This window comes from Microtus pennsylvanicus, chromosome 4 (assembly GCF_037038515.1).
Source record: "Microtus pennsylvanicus isolate mMicPen1 chromosome 4, mMicPen1.hap1, whole genome shotgun sequence".
NCBI classification, from domain to species: domain Eukaryota; kingdom Metazoa; phylum Chordata; class Mammalia; order Rodentia; family Cricetidae; genus Microtus; species Microtus pennsylvanicus.
Window position 1 is genome coordinate 138,016,091 of NC_134582.1, and position 25,066 is coordinate 138,041,156.

Below are 25,066 nucleotides of genomic sequence, written 5' to 3' on the forward strand. Positions count from 1 at the left end.
ATAAAAAAGTTGGCTTGCTCTGAAGAGCCACAGCGTGTGTGTGAGTGTGCTGTTTGTAGACTAGGAATTCTATTATACACGTGGTCCTATTTTACATCCATTGTCTGCGATGTAGACAGGTGAGCCTGTTTCAGATACCTGATTGGAGCACCCCAGAGCCCTGAAGACAAAGGTACAGCACCTGTCCATAGGCAGAAACTGAGGTGGGGGGATTAGTGTGTTCATGATTGAGTTGTTGAGTATATTTTTCTTTCTTGATCCTGCAAAATCCTCCAGGCTAAGTCTTCTACACCATTAAACTGAGCATCATCTACTCTCAACCTCATATTGATTTCAATTGTATTCTCCATGGTGTTGACAAGAGGGGCTTGTTTGTCTGCCCTTGGGCTATGAAACAAGTAGAACTACACATGCAACAAACACCCCCATCCTTTCCATTGAAACCAGCCTGCAGGAAGAGGAGCCTAGAGGCATGTGTGAATGCAGGGCCTGGCCCTGCGGATAGCCAGTCCCACTGAGGTCTCCTCTCACAGGGCAAGAAGGCGGGAAAACGCATGCTATGTGAGGAGATGCTCCCGAGGGAGAGGCTGTTTTCTGGGAGACCTCTGCTGGCCTGAGCATTGTTTTTTTTGTGAGATCACAGTCTCCTCACTCCATTCTTGTCAATACACCTTGGCCTCAGTCAAGAATCTTCAGTGCTCCAGGTTTGGGTAGACTTTGGCAGCCTGTTGGCTGGTACCTTTTATAGCCCACAGGTGGATCTTTCACCTAGCAGAACCCATCTGAAAGTCAACGGCTTTAACAGACAATTCTCTTGTTTTGCAGAGAGAGGATGCAAGCCATGGAAAAGCAGATTGCCAGTCTAACTGGCCTTGTTCAGTCTGCACTTTTTAAAGGGCCCATTACGAGTAGTAGCAAAGAGACGTCTAGGTAAAAAGAAGCCAGCCATGCAGCGCAAAACATAATTCAGCTCGCTTCTCCTTAACCACTACAGCCATTCATTCAATGAAGTTTGTTCCTCTGTGATCATTTTAGGGCTGACATGTTTACATCTTTATAAATTACATTGTGGGGGTTGTTCTTTGTTTGTTTGTTTGTTTTACTTCCGGGAATTCTTGGACAAAGGTAATACTTTGGCCCAAGAAGGGTCAGAGGGCTTCCCAGTGCATGTGGCTTCATGGACCACTTGCCTCGCAGTGCCTGTTCCTACCATCCACGTGTGTCCACATCCACCACCATCTGAAAACCACTGTGTGCCCAGCTACATCTGCCTGTGTCAGCACACACCTGGGAAGCCTTTTCCATCTCGGGCAGCATGGAGCCGGTGCCAAACTCTTTCATTGCTTAATCCATCACCGCTAATTCTTAGGAATAGAAGGGTCAGGGAAAGACGATGGGACTTTGAAAACTGTAGAGTTGACTCTCTTTTTTCTTTTATTCAGTGAGAAAATGATGAAAGCCACGGGCAGCAGGAACCAAACAGATGGTGCAGGTGAGTGTTCCCAGGAGCTCTGGAGGGCCGTGAGTTTCAGTCAGCTCTGGCTGGCTTCACATGTACTCAGTGTTTCTCCAAGTCAGTTGCTATGATGCAGAAGTGTCCAAGAGAACTCCATTGCTACTACAGCTTCCTGCGGTGCAGAAATTACTGCCTTCATTGCTCATTCACTCAGTCACTCGTATGCCCTTACCTCTGTTCCAGGCACTGGTGTGCAGAGTGGATATGTAATGTAAAACATGGTGCTGCCTGCCTACAACTTCAAATGCACAGAAAAGTTGAAAATATATGTGGGTTGAGTATCAAGCATTATGGGATAAAGCTACGCAAAAGACTTGCCTGGATTGAAAGTGTCCCCTGGAAAGGCAATAGTGGAGTATAAAGGGGACCTAGAACTTAGGGAAGGGAAAGGGGAGAGGATCCTTCCAGGTTGAGGTAACTCAGCAGTCCCCTATGTGCAGAGTGAAGCCATTGGTAGATCCCAGACTGTTAGCCTGGATGTAGGGGAGTGGGCAAGTCTGAAGTAACCACTCACAAAAGTCTAGATAGGAAAAGGGAATGAGCAGGATTCCTGACTTTCCTTTCAAACACTAGCATTCCCCTGAAGGAGGACTGACTCTGTCACCAGCATAACTTCCTGATGTCACCACCTCTGGTGACAGCCTGATCCTGCAGTCCCCAGGTAGGCCTCCCTGAGAAGATGCTGTCTTCCTTGCCTGCTGGGTTAGAAACAGATCACGGCAGGAGCACGCTCACATGCCGAGACTCTACAGAAATGAACCCCTAATTTGGGGAAACCACATCTTCTGGTCTCGTGCAGCATAGTAATGTGAATAGGATTAGAGCTGTAGGTAAACACCCCTGCCTCTGGCTCCTCTCCGGTGGAGCAGAGCCTAGCACTCAGTTTTGAGGAGGTTTCTCCCTCGTTCAGCTTAGAAATCAGTCAGGGGCCTGGGCTGAACCCAGACAGTTATTTCATGGAAATCACTAAACTTGACTTCAGAACACTTGCCAGTTGGCTCTAGGGATATTTATTCACTCGTTTTCTTATTTATTATGAACCTCAGAGGATAGAACGAAACTACTAACATGGAACCATTCTGGAAATGGCTCATCATCATGTGTACATGCTGGCTTGTAGGCTTCGATGCCTCTCAACTTATGTAGAGTAATAATAAGGGAACATTGAGGGAGTGCTTCCTGTGTGTCTGGCAGTGTCCGTGCATTAACTCACTAATGTCTATCCCCGTGGACTAGGTATCATTTGTGTTTTCTTGTCCCACATAAGGAAGTGGGACACACATCCGCACACATGTGACACACAGTCCACATATGTCCTATTTGATCTCATCCTTTCATGTTATGATGCACAAGTCCCTTGAAAGCCACACAGGTTGTTTGCTTTCTTCAGTCTGAAGTTTTTGTAAATGTCTCTATTGGGCAAGGCAGAAGAAACGAGTGCAGGTTCTTTGGCCATGTTTCCAAGAACGATTATTAACTGTGGGGGACAGACGGTCATAGTGGTCACATGGTATTGATTAGTAACTGTGGGGGAGAGACGGTCATAGTGGTCACGTGGTATTGATTAGTAACTGTGGGGGACAGACGGTCATAGTGGTCACGTGGTATTGATTAGTAACTGTGGGGGAGAGACGGTCATAGTGGTCACGTGGTCTATGCAAAGCATCGGCAATGCCATTGGCAATGCCAGTGGTTTTCCCTCCTGTGTCTCTGCCCAGTTTGGTCTTTCTCTTTCTAATGAATGTACCAAGGCTACATACTGCCCACAGTGGTTTAGTTGCCATAGCAGCCAGTGCAGTGCCCAAAATGGATTAATTCTTCTATACTCCTAGGAAGTCAACTATAAGCAGTGTTATCCCTGTGTATGGACAAATGACAGACTGATAAAGAAGGCAAGGAACTCATTTGATCAAAGGTCAACACAAATGAAGTCCAGACTTCCTGGTTACACTAGAAATGTTTAATTTACTGTAGACACAAAGGAGCAGAAGGCCCTTCTGAGGCGTACCATGTATATTACGTTGTTTGTTGTCTCAGCACACTTAACCTATATTTTGCGGAGAGAAGCAGACTCACACATAGTAAGATGCTCTGAGTCCCCCAGCTGGTGGCAGTCTTTCTAAACCTGCTCCAGTGTTAGTTCTGTTACAGTGAGGCACACTAAGTTCACATCACGTGTACACTTGTTAAGACCTAACTAGCCAAGGGCCAGTGAGATGTCTCCAGGGCTAAAGGCCCTTGTGCAAGCCTGGTGACCTCAATCCCCAGGACCTACAGAGAGGTAGGGGAGAATGGACTCCAGAGTCCCTGACCTGCAACTACATGCTATGTCATGTACATCACTCCCCCCACAATGATGATGACAGTGATGATGGTGGTGATGGTGGTGATGGCGATAGCAATGATGATGGTGATGATGATGATGGTGATGATGATGACGATGATGATGATGGCAATGGTGATGATGATGGTGGTGGTGGTGATGATGATGGTGGTGGTGGTGATGAGGACTTTGATGGTGATGATGACGATAGTGATGATAGTGATGGTGGTGATGATGATGATTTTAAGATGTAAACTAACCAAGATCAATTACCCCTAGGAGTAAGATTCTGGGGACAAACTGTATGTTGTGTCTTCTTACTAGACTTGGCAAGAAACTGAACATGACTACCCATCTGTGGGTGTGGCATACCAACTCCAGGTCTTGTGATTCCAGCATGAGTGGGGCTTACTTGGAGTCCCCAGTACTAGGTCCTCTCCATCCTGAGTCTGCATTTCAGGGCTTTGCTGTAGATCCTTGCTAGCTATTGGGTCACTCCCAGAGCTCCATACTTGCTGAGACTCTAGACAGAGGTAGAGAAAATGGTCCTTTTTCCCATTCAGCCAAGGCCAGTAAGGTTCACTCTTGCTCAGGCATTGGGCTAAGCAGTTACAACTGATGACTTCCTTAGCCCACAGGGTAACACCAATACCCATTAAACCAAGTACTGAGAGTTGCTTGCTCAGCTTATACATGGAAAAATGGAGAGTGAGAACAGCTTCCAGGTTCTGGCCTAAATATTGAAGTGGATAATAGTGACCTTGGCAAAAATCAAATAGACACAGAAAGCAGTTTGTGGAGAGGTGAGAGGAGATAATCTGCTTGTAGGAAAGACTGGGGGTGACTTGAAGTCACTGGTATGTGACTCTGAAGATAACTGTAGGCTGAGGGGGGCAGTGAGCTGGACAGGTGGTGGAAGAGGATGGACTTGCTCCTCAAAACATGGCCAGAAAGAAGAGCAGACCTAGGACAGCAGGCGCCCGGTCTCAAAGGTTAATGGAGGGAGGATTTGGAGAAGAGACTGAAGAAGATGGAGCAGCAGAGAGGGAAGAAGGCAAGGAAGAGACATCCCAATGTGACAACAAAGGAAAGAAGTGACTGACAGACAACAAAGACCAGTGATGCGCTAGATGACGTCATGGTCCCTGGAGAGGAGCCATTGCTGGCCACTTTATGAGCAGCCATTTCAGGGAATTGCTGGGACCAAAAACCGCATGCAGTAGAACTAGCTGTTATTGAAAAAGATGTATTCTTAAATAATATGCATTCCATAAAGAAGCTGGTTTTTGAAAATGTTTTTGAAGCCTGATATAAGCATTCAGCTACAACAAAAACATGCAGGCTGGAGTCTGTTCTCTTTATGAGTTGGCTCTTTGGGTAAAGGTGCTTGTTATGCAAACCTAGCAACTCAAGTGTGATCCCAGAAGCCACTGACAGTTGGAAGGTGAGAATCGAGATGTGCACACACACACACACTAAATAAATAAATAAGAAAGACTGGTGAGATAAACTGGTACCCCAGCATGTGCTAGGATCACATGGTATGCACAAGGAATGGGCCTTCGTTTGGCTGAGGAGCTGGCAGGACAGGTTGGTTTTCACAGTGTCATTTTTACTGAAGAGGAACCAGTTCCATTTACTCTGCAGATAACGTATGGTGTGATATCGGGGGTTCTCATGCCTGTACACATGTATCTTTGCCTACACACAAGGCACAGGCTGTCTGATTCAAAAGCGACAACTTGGAGCTGGTAGTTGTTCCCTGTCAGAATACCTGACCTTGGAAGACACTGAGTTAATTATGACACACTGCTGGAGCAGGAGATGTCACTGGATGTTCTCTTCCTTTGTCCTCGCAGTGGAAAACAGTCTTTTCAACAGCTGCACAGATGGCAGATACTGGCTTCTCTGAGGGTGACGATGATCTGTGTGTGAGGGATACATATAAAAGTTTCTCAAGACCTACCCGGTGATGGTGTGAATGACCACGGAGGTTCATAAGAATAGCCCAAACGTCTGTGTGTATATAGGTGTGTATGTGTCTGTGTGTGTACAGTCTATGTATGTATCTGTGTGTATGAGAGTGTGCGTGTGTGTCTATGTATGTGTGATACAGATTCAGCATTTACTTTGGGGGCCTGTTCCCTAAGAATAGCCAGAAGTGCTGTGTGTGTACATGTGTGTGTTTGTCTATGTGTGTGTGTGTCTGTGTATGTGTGTATATGTATCTATGTGTGTTTCTGCGTTTATGTATCTGTGTGTGAGTGTGTATGTGTGTGTGCATGTGTGTGTGTGTGTGTGTGTGTGTGTGTGTGTGATACACATTCAGCATTTACTCTGGGGGCCTGTTCCATAGTTTTGCATTCTCTTTAAAAGGCCAAACCATCTAGCAAAGATCCTTTAAACCTGCTGACCCTCCCCAATGGGCTTGCAAAATGTATGAGTTGTACATAAATTGAACAAAAGATGGAGAATAAGTGGCAGCTAGGGAATAAGTGAGGAGCTGTGCCCAGGCCCTCAGAGTACTCCACCGCTGAGCCGTGCTCCTAGCCCTGGCCCAGGCCCTCAGAGTACTCTACCGCTGAGCCGTGCTCCTAGCTCCAGCCTAGACGACTCTTTCCATTGCCTTTGGTTTTAATTTCTTTCCTAAAGAATTTTAAAGGAAAATCGTGTTTTCTGACAAAGGGTGATAATGTACAGAAATCTTACTAAAACCAAAGAGGTTTTAGAAGCCAAGTTTACCTTGTGCTGATTACTTTCCACTCTCTATCTCCAGCATGTCCCGTGTCCACCTACCAGCAGGAGATGGTCACTCAGCATGATCTATGAAGACCCAGAAATTAAATCCTCCCTTACTCTGGAATGATATATATATTACAGATTTTAAAAATCTAAAATTTAGTGATATGATTATTAGAATACCAGCAGCCAGAAATGTTGTTAATATTTTGTCCAATATACTTTTCAACTTTTGTCTATGAAATTCTGTGCATTTAGAGAAAAAGAAAAGGGAAAGTGGAGGAATCACAGCGTAAGGGGATAAAGAGGGAGGAGAGAAGGGGGAGGGAGGGAGGGGGAATAGATGGCTACAGAGGGGCTGGCAGCAGCCGAGATACTTAGCCTCCTTGACATGGCTTCATGCTGTAAACCCTGCTCTGCCATCCCACGACAGCGAAGCTTCTAGAACATGGTGGTTCCACACTGAAACTCTTAGCATTCTGTGACCTACTGTTTTCCTGGTGTTTTTCTTAATTAATTTTTTAGTCCTCTGTATGGAGATAGGCCTCACAGCTCAGGTGCTGTCTGCATTCTAAGGCCTTTGCTGGTTTTTGATTTTGTTGTTTTTTTTCCTCCTCACAGGAACGGTCCATGTTTCAGCTGGGAAGAGTCTGGGCACTTTGGAGGCCCCACTGCCTCCCAGCCAAGCCCTGCCTGCTGGTACCTCATCCATCCACATGAGTCTGCTTGACATGAGGCGGAACGTGGTTGAACTCAGACTCCAGCTCCAGCAGATGAGGCAGCTCCAGGTACCTCTCACAGATGTGTCCCTGTGTCTTAGTGGCTTGGGATCTGACTTTCTGCCCCCAACCCCATAGCCCCAGCTCTGCTGCGACTTCCCTGGGCCCCTTTACCTACTTTCTCTAGGAGCTAATTGAAGGTCCCACACATATGATCATAATAACACAGCTCCCTTGTTTACCTGTAAGCCTGGTCTAGAACCTTCCACTATAAATATAGCCAGTGCCTGACAGCTTTCTTTGGCAGTAAGTGCTTTCCATGAGAGAAAGAACCTTCCAGCACTTGCTTTTTTAGAAGAGAGCGAGAGGAGAACTGCCCCATGGGGCATGCTACCTGTCAAGGTTGCCAGTTATCAGTGTGGTGGAAGCCCGTCCCTGCTCCTCAAGAAATATGAGTTCAGCATAGACTCCTCCTCATCTTTACCACTGTGAGTTTAGCACAGAAGATGAATTAGTAAGGGTGAGGAAAGCTCAAGTGGGTGACTTGTTGAGCACAGAGCATCTGCGTTTTGTTCGGGTGCTGTGTTCCAGGTCTCCAGTGTTCTTCTCATCCCTGAGCTATAGGCAATCAAAGTGAGGGCAAAAATAACCCTTCACATCCCAGAGCTCTGTCAGCAAGCACTGACAACCTGATAAACTAAGCTATTCCAGCTCCTGCCTCGAGTCCTAAGGAGTTGGGATAGCACAACACTGCCTGAGGTCACCTGTTTGCCTCCAGTGCAGCCTCGCCCTCCCTGTCTCTGGCAAGGACTTGGACGTGGAAGACAAAGTCCTAGCTTGGGCTTTATGGAGACATCTCTTTGACCTCCTTTAAGAAGCTCACAATCCAAATATCATTGGAGTTGAACACACCCAGTAGCTGGGGCAGTCACATGGGCGGGTCTCCTCTACGGCTAGTGGAAGCAATTCCCAAGTGGTGAGGTTCAGGGAAGAAAGGACTTTGAACCGCAGCTCTTCTACACCCCAGTGGCATAAACCCAACATGTTCCACCACCTAATTAAAGCTAAGAGTGTGCATTCCCACCAGTGTCTAGCAGTGGAAAGGGGGGAGTGGCAGCTAGAACCAGGCTGTGTCATACCCAAGTCTCTAATCCCAGCACTGGGAGGCTGAGGGAGTAAGATCATGAGTTCGAGGCCAACCTATACTGCAAAATGAGATCCTGTCTCAAAATCACCTCTTCTAATTTTAATTAAAATGTAAAATGAGGGCAGCTGGTTTGGAAGACCTGAGGTCCCGGAGTACATGGTGAGGGTTGACAAAACACAGCAAATTGCTTAGTGCTCAGACAGCCACCATCCGCTCACTTTCTCTCTGTCCTAGACACCTAGAACATTTGCTGTATATTTATTTAAATACCCCCTGAGTCATGGCATCTGTGAAAGTCCATCTTGGGTGAACTTCTCTTTGCCTTGCAAATTTATTTTCCATCTTATGTGCATGTGGGGAGGGGCAGACCTGGGTATGTGGTGTGTGCATGTGAGTATGCAGGCGTGTGCCCATGCACCTGTGTTCTTCACTTCACTGCTTTGAGACAAGGTCTCTCACTGAACCAGAAGCCATTTAACCTTTAGGATCCACCTGTCCCTGTCCTCCAGGCTGAGATCACAGGCCTGTGCAGCCATGCTTGGTTTTGATACGAGTGCCAGAGATTCCAGCTTTGGTCCTCATGCTTGTACAGAAAGTATTCTCATGCATTGAGCCATCCCTCAGCAAAGAAAGGGAAGGGGGGGATCAGAAATGTGGGGGAGGGGAGGATGAGCATAAGAATGATTTGATTCCACCATGAAAGGAAGTGCTTCTGTGGATGGTTGGAATGACAACTGGAATGTCTTCAGTCCTCAGTGTCCTAACAATGAAGTCACAAAGGAAGCAAGGAAAAACAAAGGACTCAGCCCCTTTAGAAAGCAATTGCCGTTCAATTCCAGCCATCCCTAACCCTGTGGACTTAGACTCCCTGTTCTGAATGTTTTCAGTACTCCCAGAAAATCTGCAAATACAAGTCTGATATAAAACACTTCCATTTTCAAGTGTTAGAGAGTAATTAAGACTCAATTGTTTGGTGTTCCCAAGGCCAAAGGGCAGGACAGGTCTGTAGGTCAGACACACCTGTCACCTCCCTGTTTCTTTCCCAGTCTGTCTGGAGTCTGCTCCTTTAAGCAGAGACTTCCTGTGTCCTGTCATTTGCTCCCAAATAACCACAAGTGACTTAATATTAATTTTAAATGCTTAGCCGATAGCTTAGGCTTATCTCCAGTCAGCTCTTACAACTTAAATTAACCCATTTCTATTAATCTATGTGCTACCCCACCTGTGAACTTCCCATGTTGCTTCTTCTGCATCTGGCTTGAGACTCCTCAGACTCTGCCCTTCTTCCCACATTCTCTCTGCCCCGCAAATCCTGACCAGCTATCAGCCAATCAGCTTTTTATTAACAATGAGAGCAACACGTTTTCACAGTGTACAGAAGGGTTATCCCACAGCATGCCCCTCCTCACGCTGCAGCTGCGTTTTAGCGCCATTGTTGTTTGGAAACTGTGTTCCTCATTGGACACCCCTATAAATCCCATGTTGTGGTGCCCTCACCCCCCAAACTGAATCTATCATTTCTATAGTAGGCACTAACTGTTCTCCACAGTGAGCAGCTCTTGGTTTGGGGACATAGGTGGCATTGCTTTATCATGAACACTAACAATCATCTTAGCTATTTCCTAAGCATTTGAGATGCAGTTGTTACTGTGGGTGTTAATGTTAACACCTTGGGTACATGGCATTGTTTGGTTCTGGGAGGGTTGGAAGAGATCTCCTACCACCTACCGCCCCGTCAACCCTCGAACCCACAGTGTAAAACTGTTGATTTCTTAACAGGGAAGTTCTTGACCAAGGCTTTAGCAATACTATCCTAGCCCTATGGGTTTCTTTATCCCTGGAGAACTGTTCCACTTCATTGGTTCTGTCTGGGAGCAAATGGACACAAGCAATGTGCTGTTGGGCACAGAAGTGTTAGCACTTTCCAGAGAGGACACAGGGGGGAAGATACGTGCTTTGTTTTGTAACCTGGCAGCCTTCACAGCCTCATCTCCACCCAATCTTTGTATTCTCCGTGTCCCAGGCTTCCCTCCTCCAAGAACTTCTGTCTTTTCAGCCATGGGAGTGTATTTAATACAAGAACAATTGAGAGTCATAAGCTGTGGCAGCCCCGATTCTCCTTCAGCACCTGCATTACCCTACACCTAATATGAACACAACCCCAGTGTGATTATGAGTCCAGTACAGAGCTATCATTAGAGACATGCAGAACCCACTAGAAGAGTCTCAAAAGAACAAAAATGGAATTAGAAATTCCAATGTTCTTTGAGCTGTGTTATAAAATAGTGTAACTGAATGAACTCTTTTGTGTTTGGCAGCCTGCTTCAGTAATTAGATAATTAAATCATTGGAAAATCTTAGACTGTAGCAGATTCTCACACGTGAACACTTCATTTCCAGAAGTGATAGATTCTTCTCAGGAATAAAATATGAAGCAGACACAAGGGTGATCAGATGGGAGAAAATGATGCCAGTGAGGCCATTGAGACAACCAGCTCCCTCGGCGTATGATGCGTTGGCTTCCAACGTCACACGAGCTGGACAAGTCATGCTCCACCCATGCTGCCCACTAGAGTCACCTCCAGTGACTGCATTCCTGCCCTTCTCTGAGTTGAGGAAAGAAAAACAAGTTCTGTGGTGACCACAGTCAGGACTTCAGAAATCAAAAGAACGGATACATTCTACGGTTCCACGTCATACATCACTTTTTTTCTTACCCACCCGTCTCTTTATCTGGCTTCCTGATAAGTTAAAAAAAAATGGTGTTCTTCTGAGCTTAGTGTTACATGTTTAAGGTTTCTGGGAATCTGCGGGTTTTCCTCTGGTGAGGGAGGATCAACACTAAAGAAGAAACTGCTGTTCACAGAGCCCTGGGATCTGGCCTGATATAAGTCAACAGTTATCTTAATGTATCTCTTGTGCTAGAGGTTTTTATTTTCTGATGTCCAGAATTATAGTCAGGATAATGTGTGTCCCAGATGAAAGTACACCAACGTTTGGTCCTTGTAGGACAGACTGTTTCTCCACCCAGGCAGAAATGATACATGGAACCTATACAGAAGTCGACAGTTAAGTTACTAAACAATTTACCAAGGTCCAGTCAGATCTACAGACAGGAGACTATCTAAGAGGCTGAGATGACATCCAGATACCATGTATTCGTGACTAGGCATTGCTGGTTTTATGAAGGTGGTTAGGAGTCATTCTGGTGTCTGGTTTTTAGTCCCAGACCCCCGAGTTTGTGGCATACCCACTGCTTAGTGTAACCAGGAGATTGCAGCATCTGGTGCTTTCTGTCAGCTGACCATGTTGTCAAGGCTGGCTTCACCTACCTTGTCAGGAATGAGCTTAGGAGGTACAGGGCTATTTTGAGGTAGTTAGGTTTAAGTGGTTTCCTACATTATTCATGAAGTTGACATGGATAACTCACTTGGCCCAATTAAAGATTTAGTGGCCAAGAACATTCTAAGTGTGCTTATAAAACCATCAAAGGCATTTTAAATAAGTTGTGTTTTCAGCTAAGAGGGAGTAGTTGCAGCCCCACTCACCATCCCATTGCTGACATCTAGAGAACTGGAAACTTGTTGAACATGACTTGTAGACACTGGACAACAGAGATCTTGGGCCTGGGTTGCTTAGAAGAATGAAGACAAGGCAGATGAATCCCGTGGCTGACCCGTGCATCTGCCTGGAAGCAATTTTATTCAGATGTAATGCAGAAACTCCAGCAGTCTTGGGATCATCTTGCTCGGCTAAGGAGATAAAAATCAAGGTTCAAAAAGCTGAAGCAGCTTGCATTTATGAAATGGACTGCCAAATAGAAGAAATCTCTGTATAGAGAGGACTATGTTAATCCGTGGGCCAGCTATTGGGTAATAAACCAAGTATGTGTAGAACGACCAGACCTCTGGACCAAGTAAAGACTAGATAAACCAGCAAGCTAAAATCTCCCTAGAGACCACCCAGGCCTGGAGCCGTTCAAGTTTTCACAAGAAAAAATGAAGAGGCCATAGTGGATACCTCAGAATTAAATACAGACTAGAAAAAAGCTACATCCCAGTCACGGAACCAAAGTAGCCCTAGCATAAAGATCACCCTAGAGTCTCCCTACAAAAGATTACAAATAACCCTCTCAGTAACAAAATGAGCCACACACAACTGGCCTGTCAGAGAATACCCAAAATCTGTAAGGAAAACAATAAAAATGAATACTCCATGCCTAACATCCAACCGGTAGCTACTAGACAATGAATGATGGTTAAAAAAATATGATCTATGAAAACTCAGCCAATAGAAGCCAACCAGAAGTGATGAAGATTGCTTACATCAGTAACAAAGACTTCAAAAGGCTACTCAAATTATTCTCACAGATTTAGAAGAAAACATGAACCAATGCTTTAAGCGCTTAAAGATAGGGCTTTTGGTACTGCCAAAAAAAAAAAAAGACACACACTATCTAGATAGACTTAAATGATGAAGCACTGGCCAAAGAAAGCAATAGAAAACAGCAATAGAAACCATCCAAGAGTAAAGAAGAAATTACACTAAAATGTAGTGACCCATGGAGCAGTATTCAAGGGTCAATGTGGGAAGAAAGAGTGGGGGCAATTTTTCCAAACTTGATAAAGGTCATAAATCTACAGACTAAAGACCTAGTAAACAGCCTGCTAGAAAACAAGGATCAATAGAAAAGACAGGCAGAATGGGGAGAAGCATTTCATACATGGAAACATAAATCAGGATTAATAGACACTTCTAATCAGAAATAACAACAGACAGGAAATAGTTTAAGGACATCCTCAAAGGCCCAAAAGGGGGGGGGATCTAAAGGGAAGGAAATTTAGTGCCCAGCTCCTCTTATGAAGTCAGTGTTACCCTGTCCTAGTTGTGATAAACACTGTCTAAAAGCAACAACTGCGTGAAGAGAAGGCTTAAGTGTCCCAGTCCCAGTCCGTCATGAAGGGAAGGCAAGGCAGCAACTGAAGCAGAGGCAATGGAGGGGTGCTGCTTATTGGCTTGCTCTCCATGGCTTGCTCAGCCTGCTTTCTTATACAAATCAAGGACCACCAGCCCAGTAGTGACATTGCTCACAGTGGACTGGGACCTCCAACATCAATCATTAAGCAAGAGAAAGTCCCAAAGACATGCCCACAGGCCTACCTAATGGAGGCAGCTCTTCCATTGAATTCCACTCTTCCCAGATGACTCTAGCTTGTGTCAAGCTCACAAAAACTAACCAGCACATGCCCTAAAAGCAGTAGGAGAGTGACAGGCCAGTGGCCCTTGCGAAGACAAAGTTATCAAACCCTCAGCAAAATAGTAGCGGGGCCGGCGAGATGGCTCAGCAGTTAAGAGCATTGCCTGCTCTTCCGAAGGTCCTGAGTTCAATTCCGGGCAACCACATGGTGGCTCACAACCATCTGTAATGAGATCTGGTGCCCTCTTCTGGCCTGCAGGCATATATGCAGACAGAATATTGTATACTTAATAAATAAATAAATATTTTATAAAACAAAATAGTAGCAATGAATTTAATGTATTAAAAAATAATTACCTCAAGTATACCAGAGTTCTTTAGCACAGAAATAGAAATTGTCATGTTCGACCCTATCAATAGAATAAAAAATACATAACCTCTCAGTAAATACAAGACAAGCATGCTGGAACTCACTGTCAGTGACACCAACACTCAGGAGTCTCTAGAGAGAAAGAACCTTCCTCAGCCCATAGGAAATGGTATTGCTAGTGAACCGTCACACATGATCCCAGGAAAATGCAAGAACCAAGCAGACGGAAATCACCTTTCCCTTCTGTTTAGCACTGAATATTACTGAGCCGAGCAAGGCTGGCAAAGGAAATGCAGGTATATGACAGCGGAACACAAATGTACTTGTCTCTCGTCACAGATTATCATCAGTTGCACGTGAAAGGGAATGACAAGAGTGCCTTTCGAACTAAGTGACTTGAACAAGATCACCAGAATCAAGTCAAGCTATAAAACATTTAGTACGTCCATACAAGGGAATGTCACTTTGGCCATAAAGAGAACAGACGGCTGAAATAACATTGCTGCAACCTCAGCAGCTCTGGGCTGGGCTGGGGTGTGACTCAGGGGTAGTTGCCTAGCACAGGCAAGGCCCTGAGTTCCACATCTCAGCACTGGGGCTGGGAGATCTGGATGAAAGAAGCCAGTTACAATGGACAACGTGTGATACCGTTTGCATGATGTTCTAGGACGGGGGAGCTGTTCTGTGATAGCAGAAATGCGGGTGGTTTTCTCAGGCTAGAAGTCGCAAACGTGGGGGATTATGAAGGGGACTTTTAGAGTGACCCCAAAATGTCTCTCTCTTCAGTGGTGTTTCCTGGTGGACATATGTGTGAACCTGAGAAGCTGTCTTGGTGCGAGCGAGCATACATTTCTTACTGCTTGAATACTGTCCCTTCTCAGAACTGATGCTCCTTCATAACTGAAGGGAAAACCTACAAACCTTACCGTGCTCTCCGGCACGGAGAAAGACTAAGAGCACATTTGTGGATCAAAAGCTTGCCCTCTGCTTTTCTTTCTGCTCTCTGCTCGGATGAACCAGGGCATTTTTGTGGCCAGGAGGTAATGACAGCAACAGGCAGGATAGGCGAGGAGAGGGGAGGGAAATAGACTAAGAATCTCTAGCTAGTTGGGCATTCCTCCCTTCAGGAAGTGCCCCCCCCCAGTGTCATAATAAGTTCCGTGTCTGTACTCTCCCCTGACTCCCAGGGAGACTCCCAGAGCCCAGCACTGAGGAACAGCCCATCCTCCTCTGCTCTGCTCTGCTCTGGTAGCACAGGAGCTCACTGACGCATTAGTGGAATTGTCTTCCTCCAGGATGTCCATCGCTGGGTCAGAAATGCTGTATGTGCCAGAAAGTAGGCCTAGAACAAGACTCATGTCTAGACAGAAGAGCAGTTCGAGAGATGGGATAAAATGACCTGGTTCTAACCCTGATTGGGCCTATAACCGACAAATGAGCCTGAACAAGTCACGTGACCTCTGTGAGGGACCTATTTCCTACCTTCCAATTTCAGTGGGAAGGCCCTCCCAGCAATAATTCCTATTTTGATAGACATTTTAATGTCTGCTGCTAATGAGATTATGGTGTTACTTGAGCTTGTTTCGTCTGGTGTGGCCAGGAGGGTAATGGCAGAGGGCTGGGCCCTAGCTCATGACACAGTGATACTGTCTCTTCTTTCATGAGCCCCTTTCTTAGACCATGACACTGTCCTTGGTGGCAAAACACAGGCACTCAGGTAGTCAAAAAATTCCCGATGCTCAGTTTGCCTCCCAGTTAAATTAGCCACTTCTCTCACAAGCCTTCAGGCATTCATAACCTTGACAACTCTTTAATAGTGTACGTCTTTGTGTCTTACACGGCCATCTCCACTCACTGTGCCTCCCCCTCTGAGGCAGAGCTCCGCGGAGCTTGTGTGATCTCCACTGACTGTTCCTTCCCCTCCAAGGCAGAGCTCTACGGAGCTAGCACCATAGCCCTAAATTTGAGCCGAGTTTTTCATAGAAGGCCGTGTTACTGTTTATGTTTCGTTGACCTATACAGTGTTGACCACAGTGTCTGTAGCACAGGCTGAGCCCAAGGCTCACCTGAGCTGGCCGGGGTTACTCCCTAACTTAACCACTTAGAGAACATTCTGGGTTTTCCACTGCTCTCTGTTAGTTATCAAGATGGCTGCTTAAGTTCATTTGTTCAAAAGATGATATCAGATCCTCTTTCTAGAGAAGAAATTAACAAGGAGGTGGGAAGACCATTTCAAGAGGTAAAGATATATAGGTAAAAGGTCACTGTGGCAGAAAGGACCTTGGTGAGTCAGACCAGAGGATGTTGGTGTGAGCACCTGAGAAGAGACGAGACACTCGGGAAGGGCTGTCTCAAGAAAGGACGGACCAGAGCGATCCACAGCAAAGGAGGCTCATGACTGCTGTGCGCTGACTGATTTCAGAAGTCCACGGAAAGGACATTAGCAAAGCTGTGTGAGCATGGCTGGGTCACAGAGGTCACCAAGAGTGACCCACTTTTACTGGCTCCCTCCCAGATACGACCACAGGCTCCACCCCCAGGTTCCTGCTCTCTGATAACAATAGCTGGTGTGTACTCAGAGTTAGGTTTGTACCAGAGTCTTCTCTAACCATGTTTTTAAATTGTCTTACTAAATCCTCACAATCAGCCAAAGGCACTGTCCTGTTACCACACTTCCTTTCTAACAGTCATGGGAACTTGTAGCGTCCACGGCCATAGTCTCTTTAGCCAGTAAGAGCCACACAGAATCTTGCACTGACGTTGGGACCCAGTGGTGCCTATACCTGTGACCCAGCTTATTCTTTACTTGGGTAATGGAGACCACAGTGAAGCTCTGAACAAATGGTACCATGGTCAAACCGTCCTCCCTTCAGTGTGAAGATACAACGGGGCCGATGACAACAGCATCCCCACCCTGTGAGGTGATAGCTTGTAGTGGAGAAGGGTCCAGAAAACAATTCAAACAACTGAAGGACTCTCTGGTGTTTCTGGGGGACGTAGGGATAACGTAATGAATATAATGGAATCGCGGCTGCTGAGGCTGAGGGAAGGTGCTCACTTCCCAGACGTATGAAAGACTCACTGCTGTGCCCCAAGGATGCAAGTGTTGACAAGTGTCTTATGACACCTGACTGCAAACATGCATGCTGTCTGTTCCATGAGATCAAAAACCAGTGAGCTCTGAAAATTGTATGGGAATTATGGGCTTAGGTTCACATGCGGTCTTTGCCAAATCCAGTGAAATTAGTGAATTTCCAAGAGCCTTGGTCTCCTCTGGACTCTTTATCACTGTCACCATCAATACTGAGAGCCACATGGTAAGGAGCTATGACTCCATGGTATTGAAACACAGAGCCAAACAAGCCAGAGAGTACAGATTCACTTTTAAAACACATTCTAAAAAATTCCTGTCAAGCCAGTGGTTGTTGAGTATACACAAGAGTCTCACGTAATCCTACCAAGGAAAGCAAATCCAAAATCATCAGAGAAAAGTAAAACAGAGGGCAAGAAAGTCTGGGTGGCTGCCGCGGTCTCTAGGGAGCTAAGGATTGGGGTTGATTGGTCTACTTGGCTCTTCTCTATAAAACCATGTCCATCAGAGTTTGCACTGTGTGTGTGTGTGTGTGTGTGTGTGTGTGTGTGTGTGTGTGTGTGTGTAACCGTAGTGGAAGAGTAGAAAAGATTTTACCTTTTTGATAGACACAAATTGAAGTTCAGCTATCAGTTGCCTGCTGAAGCTCAGCGGAAGGAAGCGATACTGTAGCCAGGCCTTGCTTTCTTGTCTTTCTTACCAAAATAAAGATTCAGCTGTAGTTTTTCTCTAAGCCTGTTTCTGAAGACTGCAAGGCATTCAGGCCTCACGATGGCAGACAGGCGAAGCCAATGGAAGCTGATTTTTTTTTGTCCCGCAGCTGCAGAACCAGGAGATTCTGAGGGCGATGATGAAGAAGGCTGAGCTGGAAATCAGTAGCAAAGTGAAGGAGACAATGCAGAGACTGGAGGACCCGGTGCAACGCCAGCGCACCCTGGTGGAGCAGGAGAGACAGAAGTACCTCCATGAAGAGGAGAGGATTGTCAAGAAGCTGCGGTGAGTGCTGGCCACCTGGGAAGAAAAACTGTTTACGGGGTGCTCTTCTTAGTTGGTACTGTCCTCCTCTTTATCTCTGTGTACAGCAGAGATCTGCTGGCCCTGGTATCTGTGGTTCCAAGTGTCCCTCTGTTAAGGCCTGGGAAACTCTACTGTCCCCATGGCAGCATGTCTCTTGACCAGGAAAGTGTGGGACATCTGTAGAGAAGGGGTTGGGATTGGCAGGAAAACTGGGGACAAGGTGATTATGACATCTCATGCTTGAATCGTTCCATTCCTGTTTGCACGGCACCTTCTATAGACCATACTCCTGCTCTGGAGACTTGCTGCATGTCTGTCTGGGCTGTGCATAACAAGATCATGGGAACCCACAGTAAAACAAGAGAAGCAACTCCAAGGAAGTGTCCTCTGATGGACTTCTAGTAAGAGTCAGAAGAGGCCAGATTGCTTGTGTGTGACTTCATCCTTAATAAGTGTATACCTGAGCTCTGGACTGCCTCCTGCAGCTGCCCTAGCTCCCTCCACTTTACCTAGAGGAAAGGAGTCCTATCACCTCCTCAGTGGCGATCCTCTGCCTGCTCCACGAGGGAAGGCACCAAGAGGCACAGTCGCTAATCACTTGCTGCCACCTAGTGGTCGTGTGTTTCTCAGCACTCTAGCCTCACTAATCTTTTTTTTTTTAAAAAAAAACAAAAACAGCTTTTTCTCAAATTTGCAGGCAAACTGAAAGGATGCAAACACATGGGGGAATGAGTAAAGATGCCTGGACAGATTGTTTTTGTTGTTTCAAGTGGAAGAATGTAACTTAGCTCTGTTGGAGTTAGTATCTGTACACACACACACACACACACACACACACACACACACACACCGGAAATCAGATCTTATGTGAGTGCTAAGCCATAAGAAGAGAGGCAATCATTATTGGTAGGACTATCAGATACACTAGAGGTTATCTATTGGGGAGTCTTGAGGTCGGTTTTGCTTTCTCCAAAGGACATGTGACAATGTCGAGGGACATTCACGTGTGTCACAAATGACTGGAATTTGGGGTCGTTTGCTATTAGCACTCAATGGGTAGAGGCCAGGAACACAGTGTAACATCATTCACTGCACAAGACAGTCCTGCAATAAAAGAAATTATCTGGTCCAATATGTCAGATACCAAAGCTGAGAAACCTGATTGTCTGATTTCCTTCTGTTGGAGTAACTGGCTCATGCCGCCCCTGCACACTGCCCACTTGCATTTCTAGTCTATCACCACTTTCTTCCCTCTGTTTTTCTCTCCCTCCCTTCCTGATCACCAAGTGTACTCATTGCTCCTTTGGCTGGCATGAGTACCCTTGAAAATTAAGAATATCTTCCGCAAACCACATGCCTCTCCCCTCACCACACACACATCACTGGCCAACCTGGGCCTCAAGTGACAGGCAGAGGAGAACCTTCCTGAAGCTGCCTTACACCTCTATGCAAGGTTCCAAAACAAAGTACCATCTACTTCACTCCCTCCACCTCCATGGAAACCCAAGGTGGAGCTGGGACATGGAAGGGCTTGCCTGCTCCTTCACCTGCCCTTCCTGAGACCCTCTGTGCTCAGTTCCTCTGCTCTCTGACCCCCTCCCCCACAGCGAACTGGAGGACTTTGTTGAGGACTTGAAGAAGGACTCTTCATCCACTGGCCGCGTCGTGACGCTGAAAGATGTGGAGGACGGAGCGTTCCTCCTGCGCCAAGTGGGGGAAGCTGTGGCCACCCTCAAAGGTGAGGCTTCTGCAGGAAGGGAGGTTGGAATCATGTTTCCTGGGATGTGTAAGAATCTTCAAATATGAGCCTGTCATCCCAGCTATTCAAGAGGTTGAGGCAGGAGGATACCTTGAACTTAATTGAGACCAGTACAGGAAAATAGTGAAACCTTGTTTCAAATAAATATTTAATAAATAATCTTTCAGAGAGTGAAAGATTGAGTTGGGACTTCTTAGAGGACCCTCAGAGAGGGAGCTGAAGATGGAAATTGAGTGATACAATTAAAAATGTCTGTTCACTTTTACTGCACCTGACAGACATACCAATTCTTGAAAATGACCCTAACTTTCAGTTGACCGTATCCATAATATACAGGGAATGGATCTAGAGGGGTTGTGACCTTGTCTGAGGTCACTATCTGTGCTCTTAGCCACTGTCTCCCGACATTTGTGTAGGCATGGTACTTCTCTGCACTATCCTGGGTCCCAGGCGTGGGATGGGTATGGTTATTCTGCTTTCCTATCCCATAACACACTGCTGGTTTGGCCTGTAGGAGAATTTCCAACTTTGCAAAATAAGATGCGTGCCGTCCTGCGCATAGAAGTGGAGGCTGTGAGGTTCTTGAAGGAAGAACCGCACAAGCTGGACAGCCTCCTGAAGCGAGTGAGAAGCATGACGGATGTCCTGACGATGTTGCGGAGGTGACTGTCGTGGCCCTACTGGGGTGGGTGAGGAGGAGGGCTCATAGGCTGCCGTTCAGTTCATGGGCTCTAGGTTCCTGCCCTTCTCCAGGGGCCTACTTCTAGTAGCATCATGACTCATCACCCCTTATTCATGGCATCCTGCTCACAATCTCAACATCTGTTACAACATGGCTTGAGGGCATCATTCCTTCAGTGCAGACCTTTGCACTGGACCCATCATAGGCTTTTACATTGTTAGCCATGTGCCGGGCTTGATTCCCACTACTATGAAATTAATGAATTTAGAAATAAAATTAGGTAAGTAGTTTTAAAAATTAAATGTAACATGTAACAATTTGTAGGTAAAGAACAAATTAAAATACTCTATTAGCCTCCTTCGCTTTGGGGGTGTAGTAGACTTCAGTTAGAAAAACCGAGACAAGTGTTTATCTACTGAAAGAGTATCTGGGAATCTGATACCCAAGGGAATCAGGTCCACCAAGGAAAGACGTGCATGCTTGAGTGGACCTGCTCGTCAAAGATCACTACTGTGAAGAAAGATTCAGAGGAATCACTGCCTGATCTGCAACTTTTAATGAAAAAGTTCTAGAATCATCAAACCCATTGAAACCGTGCTTACAGAGGCAGGGGTGTAGCTCAGTGGTAGAACACTTGCCTAGTGTGTTCAGCCATGAACACCACCACACAAACATATATATATATATATGAAGGAAGGAGAAAAGAAAAATAATTCCCAGGTGGAAGTAATGTCAGAAATTTGTAAAAATTTTCTTCCCTGACTATAATCACTCTAATTTTCTTCCCTGACTATAATCACTCTATCAGCTTTAGAAGAAAATTATATTGGGTATGCAGTTAACTTTAGGATGGATAACTGGTCATAAGAAGCAGATTTGATTTTTCTAAAAATTACAAACCTCAACAAGATAACTCTCCAAAGCAGGTATAGTCAACTTCAGAAACGCCAGATGCCAAAGGAATTCTAAGTCCACATAGACCATCCAGGAAGGAGCTGCACTCTTACTCCTTCCCATAATGTCATTAATTTCCTCTTACCAAGTGAACTCTCTCTTCCACTACACTAAAGATCAGTTAAATTATGTCTTCACTAAGCTGTTACCCAATGTGACAGCCATGAAGTCGAAACTAAGCCAACCCCATTAAATGAAAACCATGAGCTGGCAGGAAGCAGTGTCCTTCTCTCTTCTCTCTGGAAACCAGTTAAAGGTGTTCTTATACCCAGCACCGGGTGACTAAGCTGAGTATTTGACTTAGCACCAGAGAATACAGGTCTTGAAGAAGATGGGATCATGTGCTTTGAATATTCAGTGACTTGGAGACTTAAGAAGCCTATAACAGGTAAAGTAAAAAGCAAAAGATGCACAGATGTGCAGAAGAAAGTCATAGAACGCAGTGTCTTTTGTTCAAATCAGAGAAAAGAGAAAGCATTCTAGTAAGAAGAGAATGCCAGACAAACTAAAACGTAGGGATCAAGTCCCTTGTGTACTTGATACATTTCTCGATACATAACTTTACAGTATTAACCCAAACACACACACTCCTCATAGAAGGCACTATCTTTGTTTGTTTATTTTTCAAGACAGGGTTTCTCTGTGTAGCCCTGGCTGTCCTGGAACTCACTCTGTAGACCAGATTGACCTCAAACTCAGAGATCCACCTGCATCTGCCTCCTGAGTGCTGGGATTAAAGTCATGTGCCACCACCTCTTGGGTAGAAGAAGGCACTGTCTTTATTATTGCCATGCCAACATTCGACAGAAGTACCTGAGACTCAAAGCGGCAATGTCCCTGACGATCTAAAACATGTGAGAACTGACACTCAACACACGCGTGTGCTTCCAAAGATCCTTGTCTTTTCAACTGTAGCCTGTGTGAAAACAGACATGTAACTTTAAATGACTCCCAAAGAATCAGGGAAGGTGGCACACGCTCATAATCCCAGCCCTCAGGATGATCACAAGTTCAAGGTCAGCCTGAGCTACGCGTAGACTTTGTCTCAGAACCCAAGCACATGGATATAAATCAATTGTAGAACATTTGCACAGCATGTTCAGGAAGATGGGGAATAAAACATACCTTGGTTCACAGTCACAGTAGGCCTTGAATTTGAAAGGCTTGATTGAGTCCAAATACAGGGAAAGACAGCAATAAGGTAAGACACAGGCTAACATGGCTCACAGTCCAAGAATTTGAAGGCTTCTAAGAGCTTCTGACTGAGAATTGAGTGTATTTGAGAGCTTCACAGGCCAAAATCAGGTGGAAGAGTGAATATTGATAAATGTGTGCTCACTTTCACTTGTCACCACCAAACAGTGAGGGGCCAGTTTCAGTCTGGTATAGTGTTACCATAAAAGGAAGAGATTATCTTCTGGGGCTGATAGCAGGGCTCAATGGGTAAGGGCACTTGCCACAAAGCCTGAGGATCTGTGTTCAAATCCTTAGAACCCCGGTAGTACCAGGTGCCGTAGCATGAATACACCTGTGGCCAGATGGGAGGCAGAGACAGGTAAGTCTTCAAAAGCTCACAGGCTATGCTGGCATTGATGACCACACTGGCATCAACAGCAGCAATGAAATCCAGCCTCGGACAAGGGGGAAAGTAAGGACTGAGACTCCACAGGTTATCCTCTACTCTCTGTGTGAAGATGGCTCGTGTGTGTCTGAATTCACACACAAACACACACACATCAATGAGAATACACACACACACACACGAAACCATCTTTTGAAGAAAGAACTGCAAAAGCCCATATGGCTTTGGAACATTGCTAAGATAACCTTCACCGTTGAGTTCTTTAATATTTTCACCTAAACTGGCATGGCATTCAAATATACCACAGAGAGAACACAGAGGGACACCGGTCACCATTTAACACTGCTGTACTTGGTCTCTCCTAGGCATGTCACTGATGGGCTCCTGAAAGGCACAGATGCAGCCCAAGCTGCACAGTACATTGCCATGGAGAAGGCCACAGCTGCAGAGGTCCTGAAGCATCAGGAGGAGACAGTCCATCTGCCTGCACAGTCCGTCCACAGCAGCATCGGAGGCCCCGGCGATGTGAAGTCAGAAGTGGTGCCCGTGTCCACCATGATGGTTCACCATGTACAGAGCTCCCCTGTGGTCATGCAGCCCTCCCAACACTCCTCAGCCTTGCTGAATGCGGCCCAGAACTTGTCTGGAGGGACTGGCTCCCATACAGCCAGTTCCACAGCGATCACACAGGAAGCAACCTCTGCGCCACAGTCAGCTCCAGCCCCCCAGTCCCCTCAAACCCCAATGAATGGTTCCTCCATGCAGAGCTTGTTCATTGAAGAAATCCACAGTGTGAGTGCCAAGAACAGGGCAGTGTCCATTGAGGTAGAGTCCGATTTCCATTTCTCACACCCATGTCCTCCCTGCAGGCAGAGGGTTTATATTCTGACTGCTGTATATTTAAATACCAATGTATGGATATGTATTATATACATATATGAGTAGGACTGCATTCATATGAATATAATAAGGATCAAAGATATATGTGACTAAAGATAGCTTTTTGTAGATATTTAGGGGTTTTGTTGTTGTTGCTTGTTTTTAGATTTTTCTGGGAACAGAACACAGGAGTAGGGTTGAGAGAAGGTCTTCGGGTGTAAGGATGCCCCCTAACCTGGAGTAAGATGGGTCAGGGATATGTTGGTAAATGTGAACAGGGAGCTCTCATGGGGAAAGACTGGCTAAGAAGCATCCGCCAGCTCCCACGGGAGCTGATCTGGGATCTGGTATGACCACTTGACGTGGCTAAGTGCAAGCTTCTAGGGAAATAAGGCCTGTGCGTTTTCTGAGCCTGTACACACAGAGCCTCCATGCTAATGGAGCTTTGGAGAGGGCTCAACTCCCTTCGTGAAGCCACTAGAATCTGAGTAAGCAAAAAAGGCACTGTCTTAGCTTGCTTTCTGCTGGTGTGATAAATACCATGACCAAAAGCGATTTGTTTAGGGAGGGGTTTATTTGACTTACATATCCTGGGTCACAATCCACTGAGGGAAGCCAAGGAAGGAACTCAAAGCAAAAACCCAGAGCAGGAACTGAAGCAGACACCGTGGAGGAGCACGGCTTACTGGCTTGTTCCCTGTGGTTTGCTCAATCTGCTTTCTTATATACCCCGGCCCCCCAGTGGGCTGAGCCTTTCCACGTCAATCATTCATCAAGCAAGTGTCTGCAGACTTGTCTACAGGCCATCTTATGGAGCATGGAGACACTTTCTCAACTGAGGGTCCTCTTTCCAGATAACTCAAGCTTGTGTCAGGCTGACAGAAAACTAACCAGGACAAAGATGTGGAGGAAGGCATTCTGGGCTAGAGCATTCCTGGAAAAGAAGGAAGGCGGGGAGTAAAACCAGTTTAGCTGGTTGTATGTTGATCTGGGAGAACTTGGAAGCTAGTGCAAGTTCCCTGGGGGTGCGATGTAGAGATAGTGGAGAACACAGAAGTTCTGACAGTAGTGAGTTTTCAAAATTCTATCTC

The 25,066-nt window shown here is 45.9% G+C and overlaps 1 protein-coding gene across 27 annotated transcripts in view; it reads left to right on the forward strand.

Annotated features, from left to right (window-relative positions):
* The window catches only part of Kiaa1217 (KIAA1217 ortholog), an 812,359-nt gene that overhangs the window by 769,213 nt on the left and 18,080 nt on the right, over positions 1-25,066 (forward strand). For 19 of the 27 annotated variants that reach the window (XM_075970615.1, XM_075970611.1, XM_075970614.1 and 16 more), the window contains 7 exons: positions 826-930; positions 1,443-1,492; positions 7,200-7,366; positions 17,923-18,098; positions 19,727-19,857; positions 20,393-20,540; positions 23,462-23,921. In XM_075970615.1, coding sequence (XP_075826730.1) covers positions 826-930; positions 1,443-1,492; positions 7,200-7,366; positions 17,923-18,098; positions 19,727-19,857; positions 20,393-20,540; positions 23,462-23,921 — 1,237 coding nt within the window. The remainder of the gene's footprint in view (positions 1-825; positions 931-1,442; positions 1,493-7,199; positions 7,367-17,922; positions 18,099-19,726; positions 19,858-20,392; positions 20,541-23,461; positions 23,922-25,066) is intronic. The other 8 variants (XM_075970603.1, XM_075970606.1, XM_075970622.1 and 5 more) reach the window with 3 other exon arrangements.